We start from the raw sequence: 10,959 nt of genomic DNA on the forward strand, positions 1-10,959 counted from the left end.
CAACCATCTACAACAAAATAATATAATATGGGAATTCATATACGGACATTCCATTTCGATAACGACTATCCCATTTATGGGGCACGGTTCGTTGACGAAACCACGTTGCTCATCACCGGTGGTTATGGGGAAACTAACCAAGACATTGGCAATAAGATGACGGCTTTAAAAGTCAATTTCCGTCGTAAACACAAGAAACTCAAGAAATTCAGAGAATTGACTCTCCCTTTTGTCTTCAATTACCCAACATGTCTCGATACCAATGGAGAATTGATCATGGTCGGGTTCAATGAAGAAGTGTTCAACGAGGACGAGTATTCGACATTTCCAGAGTTCTCAAACCTTCGGAAATATAATTGGGTCGATGAGCACTTGGTATTCGAAAGACCGGTGGAATTGTTGGAGGCTAATGAAAGAATGACCTCGCTTGTATCGATGGTGTACGTATCAGACGACGGGACCGTAGGGGCAGTGGCCTCGAGTAATATGAAGCACCCAAAACTTGTGGTATTCGATCCCATCAAATTGACCAGGAAGTTTATCATGGATTGTGCTAACAATGAATTGGTGGGAGATATGCATATTAGTCCTGATGGGAAATTGTTGTGTTATATCACCGATAGTACGTTCGAGGCGGTATCGACCATAACCGGAAGATCGCTTTTGAAAACCGATGAATTCATTAAAAAAAATAACATTTCGTGTCTTAATAAACTCAGATTCATCTCCAATAATGAAGTGTTGATCGCGGGGTCATTGAAGAAGAATAAAGGGGTGGCTTTCATCTTGTATTCGGTGGCCAAATTGAAAGTCATCAAAGTCCAACATATTTCCTCCAAAATCAAGGCGATCACCTCGTTAGATTATTGTCCTGTCATCAGTCCGCTCACCAAGGCGTTTGATCCAGATAACTCGCTCATTGGGTTCTCGGGAAATGACAATTCCATCACAATCTTGCGGTACAAGAATTTCAAAAAAGTGGCGTTTTACGAAAACCCGCAAAGTTTCATCACCAGGGTGACATTCTCGCCAACCGGGGAATATTTGGCATCAGTGTCATCGCAGAATAGTGTATTCATCATAAAGATCCCATTAGAAGAATTGGTGACTTCAGGTGGCGGCAATTTCTTCACCTCGCTTTTGTACTCGGTGTTTTGTCTTGTCTTTGTTGGGGTCATTGCCCTTGTCATTCAACACGTCATCAATAAACGGGTTTTTGACCATTTAATCGAACAAATCAAGAAAAACCGAACTGATTCATCATCTTATTTCACAATAAACGAGGTAGCTGAGGATGAGATTATCAGTACCACCGCCCAAGATACCCCAAAAACAGTGAGCTCTCCAAGATCGATCATCCAAGAAATTGTTTACGATGATATTATGAGTAGTTCTATGGTGCAATTAAACAGCGCTGCCGCCACCATCGTGAAGCACGACTCTTCCAATAGTGCTTCAGTGGTCCAAATTACTGAGTATTCCGATGATATGGTTAACATTAAGCCCGTTACGGTTATTGGTGATAATATTCCTTCTGTGAGCACTGTTGCTGGCAATACTCCACAGCCATCAAATATAATTGCACCAGTAAGTTCAATTGGGGAATTATTATCAATCCAAACTGCTCCTGCTGATCCAATGGCTGAGTCTAGTAACACTCCTAGCCCTAATGAACCATCATTGGAAATTATGTCAACTTCTAGGGCCATTATTGAAACCCCAATAAGTTTAGTTGTTGAAACTCACCAGGTGGAAGTGCAAAAATCAAGTATTGAATCAGCAGTGGTGGATACCGCAGAGATTATTTCAACATCTAGTGCAGTAGTTGCCACATCAGTGGAATTGCAACACACCGCCATTGCCACTCCAGTCTCAATGGAATTCCAAAAACCAATTGTTTCAGATAGCTCTGATAATGTTAATGAACCGCAGGTAGTTTCTGGTGCCGAGAATATCTCCAAAGTACAACAGGTAGCTGAACCATCATCTTTAGAGCAAGTCAGCGAGGTCAAGTACTCTATGGAAACTCCTATCTTACAGCAAGTTCCTTCCGTTACTATTGAAACTTCATCAACTATTGAAACTTCATCTGTTATTGAAGCCTCGTCTAGTGTCGAAGCTTCATCTGCTATTAAAACTTCCTCTGTTGTCGAAACTTCATCTAGTGTTTCTGAAACCACTGTATCAACAATCCCTCCTACTGTCAATGACATAAAAACTGCCGCTCCTGCTGAGCCAGAATTAGCAGGTATCGACACTCCTTTCGATATAAATGATAAGGCTCAAGAATATGTTCCATTGGAATTCCGTGATGAAATTCAATACGGGGCAGTGGTTGATCCAAAGCAAATCGCCTCCACCGCAATTCCTGAACCTATAGTTTCAGCAGTAAGTGAAATTGCAGCTGAATCAGTTGTGTTGATAGAGACCTCACTGACCACGGTACCACCAAAACAAAGCGAATCCCAACCGATTGTACTCAGTTCAGAAACTGTCTCATCCTCAAAGGAAACATCGTCTAGTGCGTCAGCTCCAGTTATTATCACTCCAAGTGCGGTTAAAAAGGTGGTAGATAATGTTAGTGAAATAGTATCTTCAAGTGTTGACAGTGCTATTGTTTCATCACTGGATATCCCAGTGGCGGCAAGTTCCACAGCAATTGAAGAATCTGTGGTGAATGCTCCTCCTATTCAACAACCTGTACAAGTACCAATTATTCAAGAAGCAGTCGTTCAACCACCAGTTGTCGAGGCATCTATCGTTAAAGCACCGGTTGAAATACCAGCTGTTCAACCACCAGTTGTCGAGGCACCTATTGTTAAAGCACCGGTTGAAATGCCAGCTGTTCAACCACCAGTTGTCGAGGCACCTATCGTTAAAGCACCGGTTGAAATGCCAGCTGTTCAACCACCAGTTGTCGAGGCACCTATCGTTAAAGCGCCGGTTGAAATGCCAGCTGTTCAACCACCAGTTGTCGAGGCACCTATCGTTAAAGCACCGGTTGAAATGCCAGCTGTTCAACCACCAGTTGTCGAGGCACCTATCGTTAAAGCACCGGTTGAAATGCCAGCTGTTCAACCACCAGTTGTCGAGGCACCTATCGTTAAAGCGCCAGTTGAAATACCAGTTGCTGAAACTCCAGTTGTCCAAGCATCAGTTGTGGAGACACCTGTCGTCGAAACACCTATTGTCGAGGCAAAAATTGAGACCCCGACTGTCAAAGCCCCTGTGCTAAAACCGTTTGTTGAGACTTCGATAGAAACTTCTGTGGTTAAAACCCCAATTTCAATGAGCCAAGGTATTGAAACCACTATTAAATCATTGCAAACTCCACTTGCTGCTCCACAAGTTGTTGATAGTGTTATTGAATTGGCTCAACAGCCAAGTTCTAGTGCTGAATCTGTTGAAGCTGCCATTCAACAACCAAGTTCCAGTGCTGAATTTGTTGAAGCTACCATTGAACAACCAAGCTCAAGTTCCAAAGTGATCGAAACCACTGTTGAATCAATTCAAAAGCCAGCTTCTACCTCTCAATTGGTTGAAACCGTTGTTGAATCAGAGGTTACTTCTGCTTCCCCACCTGTTGAGACCATTGTTGAATCAGAGATCACTTCTCAAACCGCTGAAGCCATCATTGAATCAGTTCAGGTTTCTAGTGCTGTGGAATCAAGTTCTTATGTTGGACATACTCCGCTGGTTGAACCAGTTGCTTCTACTTCAAGTGCCGAATCTTCTTACATTGTTTCTACAATCCCTAGTGCTGTGTCAAAAGATCTTGAAGCCGGTGAAGAGACTATCTTAGAATCGACGATTGTTCAACAAGATCCTTTGAGTGCTGATGTGCCGACTATGGCTGCTACTTCTTCTATTGAACCTTCTTCCGTTGAACCTTCTTCCGTTGAACCTTCTTCACCAGTGATCGACTCTACCACCGCAGAATTATTGGTAAATAACGCCCCAGTTGTATCACAAGTTGCCATTTTGTCTTCGTCGGTTCCAAACATCAAAACTGTTCCGGCTCCAATGGCCATTAATGATGAAGAATTAAAATTCCAAGAGGAACCAAAAATTGAAGTTGAAACCACTAACGTCCAAGCATTCTCGTCTTCTATCATTAGCACAATTGAGACCGCTGTCCCATTGGAACCAACCAATCATGATGAATTATAAGAATATTTAAAAAAAGACAAAGAAAAATATTAATGCATATCTACGATATTTTATGATGATAAACGTAGGAGCACTCATATTAATCACCATTCATAGTTATACATGCATTACCATTGTCATTTTAATTAGTCTATATGAATTAAAAAAAAAAAGAAAAAAAAAAAAGGCAATATGGGGGAATATCTCTTTTTGTCTCTTTTTTATTATTATTACGTCTTTCGTCAACCTAGGCCAAAGGTTCAATAATTTTATGAATATGTCTTAAAAGATTGTTCTGTTCATTGAGAAAGGATTTTAATTGTGAAACTCCGTATTACTCAATTGAATATGATAGTATTCAATCACTACACAGGATGAGATGACCAATAACATATAGATAAAGCATCCTATAACATTTGCCATCGGTAATATTCTTTTACATCTACATTCTATCATATCTCCTACATTATATCGTATCTCTTACATTGACAAATATCTTAATTCTTAAATATTTTTGATAGTAAGTAAGAACCATTGACTCTTGGACAGATATATGAACACCCCAAAGAGAATGCAGACGAATTTAGGTTCTTCATAGTGCAGCGCAACTTTTAATAATTATGCGATTGCAACAACCATCTTCTGGTTACTACCAAATTAATATTGTTATTTTTTTTTTTTTTTTTTTTTGCTCCTCGTTTCATAGTTCACAAAATAGTAGCTCAATATTGATATTAAATTAATAGTATTAATTACTTGTGATACTCAAAGAAGGGTGTATTGGTCATGTCTTTCCAACTGTCGCATTGCCGGTTTGAGATTTCTGCCAAACAAATTGACAATCAAGGTACTTAAATATCTAAGTCTTTGGTTGTGTTCCTTTCTAATTCAAAAACTCCCATCGAGCCACAGAACCTATGAATGTGCTTTGTTTGTGTTGCTTGAATTGGTGGAAATTTATTGTTAAGGTGGAAATGAGAATCCTCGATGTCATTATTGTTTCCAGTGTCTGATTCCCCAAAAATCAAAGAAATACGTAATTTGGCTAAATTTGGAGTGGTTACGGTTGAAAAGTCATCACATTAAAAAAAAATCGAAGATCTCAAATATTTGAAGCTTGATGAAAATTATTTCCAAAATATTGAGAATTTACATGATTTAAAAAACCTTGAGTATATTATTTAGCTCTGTATTGTGACAATTCATTTACTCATCAAGTTAAGGTGTAGATTTTTAGGCTACCAAAATTAAACTACTTGACATCTTGTTCTTGTTTGTTGGAGGTTAACATTATTATAAATTTTCTGAAAATATCATTTCCACCATGAAAATACCATATCTGATGTTAGTTTTCTACGCAAATGTACCGAGATCAAAGAGCTTGTTCTATCAAAGAATCTGGCAAGAAAAATTCACGGAATTGAGAATCTTAAATATTTGGAAGCTCTTGATATTCGCAACGGCATCTCTGGAATTGGAGGACGAGGTATTGAGGCTGTCAGTGATTAAGTACTGGTATCTTTCAGGGTGCCCACTTTCCCGATTGCCGAAATTCAATACTCAAAAATTAATAAAGTTAATTTTACTGAACAATCCAATTCCAGGAAAAGAGGTAGCTAAATTGAATGAAGTGAAAAGTTTAAAATACTTGGTATTTAAACACATTGGCGTTGCACAAAAGAGGTACATTCCTGATCACATAATCTATTCTGCAAATTAAATTTCTGATGGGAAATCAAGGGAATCGAAATGTGGCAGTGATTATAATTATTATATATTGAGGACAGTCAATGTGGTTCGATAATCATCAAGGTCTAACTCCTAAATTCTACCAAGTTCCCAGGCTTTAATGATGATCAACTTAACCTGATGTCACTTCCGAAGTTAGGAAAAGAATTGGATTACTTTTTGGTTGACAGAAACTTACTTGGCTAAACCCAAGAACCAAGAACTTCAAAAATGAACCACATCCATAACAAAAAGTTGATAACCTAAAACGATTTCAAATAAATAAATGACTTACAATAAGAATACTTTTATATATAAATATAAAATTAACATTAAATTAACTTTATACCATACTTAATAATTCGTATAGAGGAAAAAACAAAGATTACACAAAAACAAGCAGATAAAATATCAAACAAATCTCAAACAAAATGCTAAAGACTTCAATTTAAAATTTCAAATTGCTTATTTCTTAGCAGCCTTGGTAGCGGCCTTGGTAACCTTACCACTGGAAGCGGCACCCTTGACAATAGACTTGATGACACCAACAGCGACGGTTTGTCTCATATCTCTGACAGCGAATCTACCCAATGGTGGGTAGTTAGTGAAAGCTTCAACGGACAATGGCTTAGATGGGATGAACTTGACAATAGCAGCATCACCGGACTTGATGAATTTTGGAGATTCTTCCAACTTCTTACCAGAACGTCTGTCAATCTTTTCCAACAATTCGTCGAATCTACAGGCGATGTGAGCAGTGTGACAATCCAAGACTGGAGAGTAACCAGCAGAGATTTGACCTGGGTGGTTCAAGACGATAACTTGAGCGTTGAAAGATTCAACACCAGATGGTGGGTCGTTCTTGCTGTCACCACAGACGTTACCTCTTCTAATTTCCTTGACGGAAACAGACTTGACGTTGAAACCAACATTGTCACCTGGGACACCTTGTTCCAAGGTTTCGTGATGCATTTCGACGGACTTGACTTCAGTAGTAACGTTAGATGGAGCGAAGGTAACGATCATACCAGCCTTGATGATACCGGTTTCAACTCTACCGACTGGCACAGTACCGATACCACCGATCTTGTAGACATCTTGCAATGGCAATCTCAATGGCTTGTCAGTTGGTCTCGATGGTGGTTCAATGGAGTCAATAGCTTCCAACAAGGTCTTACCAGAGTACTTACCGGACTTGGTTTCCTTTTCCCATCCCTTGTACCATGGACAGTTGGTGGAGGCTTCAATCATGTTGTCACCGTTCCAACCAGAAATTGGGACGAATGGAACAGTCTTTGGGTTGTAACCGACCTTCTTGATGAAGTTAGAAACTTCCTTCTTGATTTCTTCGAATCTCTTTTGGTCCCACTTGACGGAATCCATCTTGTTGACAGCAACAATCAATTGCTTGACACCCAAGGTGAAGGCCAACAAAGCGTGTTCTCTGGTTTGACCATCCTTAGAGATACCAGCTTCGAATTCACCAGTACCACCAGCAATAATCAAGATAGCACAATCGGCTTGGGAAGTACCAGTAATCATGTTCTTGATGAAATCTCTGTGACCTGGAGCATCAATAACGGTAACATTGTACTTTGGAGTTTCGAATTTCCACAAAGCAATGTCAATGGTGATACCTCTTTCTCTTTCGGCCTTCAATTTGTCCAAAACCCAGGCGTACTTGAAAGAACCCTTACCCAATTCAGCGGCTTCCTTTTCAAACTTTTCGATGGTTCTCTTGTCAATACCACCACACTTGTAAATCAAGTGACCGGTGGTAGTAGATTTACCGGAATCGACGTGACCAATGACGACGACGTTAACGTGTTGCTTTTCTTTACCCTTTATAAAGTTGTTAGTATATCGTAATTTTTTTTTCGATGGTGAAAATTTTTCAAGGTTGCTCAGATTCCCAAATGCAAGGATTGCCACCCAAGGGATCTTGAAGAAACAACCATGATAACATCTATGTGTGAGACATAGGGTGTGAACGGAAGACATACCATGGCGAATGATAATTATTAAATAACTCAGAGGGAAATGCTCGTTGATTTCTGGTGTGAGTAGACAAAGAAAGGAGAAAGAAGAAAAAAAAAAGAATCTAACAAAATTTGGAAACGGGGGCCACCGCACAGGTTTATATAATTCCGCTGGTGAAAATTCTTACCTGCAGCGGTGCGGTTAGGCGAAAGTTTTTTTTTTTTTTCTTTCTGGAACAAAAAAAGTTTTTGGTTTTTTTTTTGCGGGCATCTGCGCCCTAGCATCTCCCCCCGCCATTTGAGGGAAACACCGTCACATGGGCGTGATATACAGTCTGGTTCATCGCACCCCCTGGTAACGGTCTTGCACGATGATATGGCCCAAAATTCGCAAGTATATGAGTATTTTTTGGTATCAGTTGTGATGAGAAATGTCCTATAACCTGAAGTATGTAAGTTGGAATAGATTCCCCGAGGTTTACAGGTGATATTTTGTATGATTATTTGGGGGGGTGGGGAGGGGGACAGTGTCGAAGTGAGTGTGGGTTAGGTTTTGTCCAGGGCGGAGTTTCCCAGAGCTTGTGACACGTGGGTTGCCGGATGGCAACAGCGATGATCACGTAATCCATTAGCAAACGGTGGGGCCATAGAAGCATTTTTTGGGTCATCGCTGGGCGACGCGCGCGGCTGCTTTCTGGTAACCGTCGGTGACAAAGAGCCGCCGCCAAATGCTGTTACAATTTCCTGCTGGTGGTGGAGACATTGGGTAGAGTGATGTGTATATCGGAAACATTGCCAATTAACTCAAAGAGGTTATTTAATGACACCGTAGAAACGATCAACAACATCGACATCATACATAACAGTGTAAGCATTGCTGTTAAACCTTGATGATCACTAATTGACATAAAACTGGGAGTCCCAAGTCAAAAATTGTGTCACTGTAGAGTCACCCAAGTTTATCCAAGTGTTTTTTTGTTTCTAGAAACCCCTTGATGACGCTACCTTGGATGCATAATAATAGTTTGAAAGAGCCATCATGGATGTTACAATTGTCATTAGATCCACTGAAGCGCATGGACCCGATGTCGTAGATTGCTATGATTATGAATATTGATGATTAATCACAATCTCAATTAGTCAATATTGGTGATTGCTGTTCTTTTCAGTTGTAGCTCACGTAATCAATTGCTCTTAGTTCATTTATATGAGGTGATCTCACTTTCTAATTTGGTCAAGTTAGTGACGGTTTTATATATGTGTGAAACTTATCATCTGACATGTTGGATAGTGAATAAACGATATCAGGGACTTGTAAGAGGTGTTTTATTATTATCATAATCGCAATGAAGATGTTACGATCTCGATAAGGAAATATTAAAACACTAGATAACCACAAGAAAGATAATTATTCACCAACGATGTTTATGAAAATCACCTCACTGTTATTGGGATTCCTCATTGACAAAACTTCTAACAGCTCATGCCTAAATTGTCCTTTCCTTCAAGAAAGATCTACATGTTGATAGATTCAACTATATAAACTATATATAATACGCTTCATAAACCAGTTTTCTCAAGTCTATTTCACAAACCATTTATACAATATTTGTTTGCTGTTGTTAAATCGTAAGCAACGCGTTACCAAGTATTTTTTTTTTTTTTTTGACGCGTCTTTAAAATTACTCTTTAGTAAGTAGAACACAAAATATTACCAACCATTTTGAGTAGATCATGCTACATTTTTAATAAAATATTGGCCCACAACATTAAGAACGGTGTTCAACATTGTAGTATATATTTCTTTCAGTAAATTGGACACAAATACCTAGATTATCACTTCCAAGTGAAAAGTCTTGAGAAAGCTACGCGTAAGCCCAGGATATTCGAAACACACATTACTTAGAAGTTCATGACACTAATTATCAATGTGAAAAGTGTGAAGTGTTGATTCCGGCAGTTATTATATAATTATCTAGAAATGAAAATGGTAGGAAAATCTTGTTAACCAACAATAGCACGTAAAATAGTGTTACATGTAAGACAAGCAACGCATTACGTGGGAAGTCTCCATAGAAAATGAGAGAATCGCGTTTAATATGAAGCGAAACGTCAAAAATAACAAAAACAAAAACGTTTAAATGATGAGAAATAGCTATATATTATATTACAGAGGATATTATTTAGAAGAACTAAATGTTAAAACAATACAAATAGTATCAACATGTTGTACAAGTCATACGAGTCAGTATCTTGAAAAAAGTGATTACTGAAAGGTTAGAAAAACCACCATCTCATCATCAATGAATTTTAAATACTAGAAAAATACTAAATATCTATTGATGGTATTTCCAGTTTTGAAAATCATTGATGACTAAAGAAGAGGATGTTAAATAAAAAAAAGACCAAGTAGGTCATTGCTTATGGTTGGTTGCAGCATTGAACAATAAGTGTCCAATAATAAAGATAATAAATAATAACAAAGGGAAGTAAAGATTATAATAATGATTTTCTTATGATTTATTGGGAGCCAGAGAAGCAAACAATTGATAATATTATATAATACGATATAGTATATTGTAGAGAAATAAGATCACACATACCGTACATTACATAATACACACCATACTAATTCGCCAACGATGATATAATCCATTACATAACACACACACCGACCACGCGGATGAAAAACATGTGAAAAGAGATTACCGAGGGGTGACCGAGCGCCCGGAACACTCTCGGCTACTCCCCGGAGCGCTCATTTGATTTCATTTCTTTATTGTAAATTACCATTTGTCCCAAGATTTATGATGATAATAAATATAATAGAATGTATAATTTATTGAATATATCCTTTCACCTATTACATCACTCCAAGAAGCTCATAATCCCCCCGATAGCCTTGTCATCACTCCCAGCCCTCGGAAGATCGTGTGCTTATCATTTTCTGTACCCAACAGTTGGGAATTTGCAAAAATTCTGGGGGGGGGGGGGCAACGAAATGGACTTTAAAAAGACACACTACTCATTCAGTAGCAGACAAAAAGTAATATATATATACACAATATAACAATATCGCTCACATAATTATACAGCAATATAA

At 38.6% G+C, this 10,959-nt stretch overlaps 3 protein-coding genes across 3 annotated transcripts; 2 read left to right on the top strand and 1 right to left on the bottom strand. All coding sequences in view use genetic code 12, as the record gives it.

Annotated features, from left to right (window-relative positions):
* Positions 1 to 27: 27 nt before the first annotated feature.
* Positions 28 to 4,170, top strand: DASC09_009780 (GTPase-activating protein; the record flags this gene model as incomplete). Its single annotated transcript, XM_064994581.1, has 1 exon — positions 28 to 4,170. The coding sequence occupies one exon, from the start codon at positions 28 to 30 to the stop codon at positions 4,168 to 4,170; it is 4,143 nt and encodes a 1,380-aa protein (XP_064850653.1).
* A 1,303-nt stretch (positions 4,171 to 5,473) lies between these two features.
* DASC09_009790 (uncharacterized protein) lies at positions 5,474 to 5,869 on the top strand (the record flags this gene model as incomplete). The annotated part of the gene is made up of 1 exon (XM_064994582.1): positions 5,474 to 5,869. The coding sequence occupies one exon, from the start codon at positions 5,474 to 5,476 to the stop codon at positions 5,867 to 5,869; it is 396 nt and encodes a 131-aa protein (XP_064850654.1).
* Positions 5,870 to 6,342: 473 nt separating this feature from the next.
* Positions 6,343 to 7,883, bottom strand: TEF1 (translation elongation factor EF-1 alpha; the record flags this gene model as incomplete). The annotated part of the gene is made up of 2 exons (XM_064994583.1): positions 6,343 to 7,719; positions 7,881 to 7,883. 2 exons carry the CDS (start codon positions 7,881 to 7,883, stop codon positions 6,343 to 6,345), a joined length of 1,380 nt encoding a protein of 459 aa, XP_064850655.1.
* Positions 7,884 to 10,959: the final 3,076 nt, after the last annotated feature.

The sequence above is a fragment of the Saccharomycopsis crataegensis genome (assembly GCF_037102585.1).
Source record: "Saccharomycopsis crataegensis DNA, jcf7180000000073, whole genome shotgun sequence".
Lineage (NCBI taxonomy): Eukaryota > Fungi > Ascomycota > Saccharomycetes > Ascoideales > Saccharomycopsidaceae > Saccharomycopsis > Saccharomycopsis crataegensis.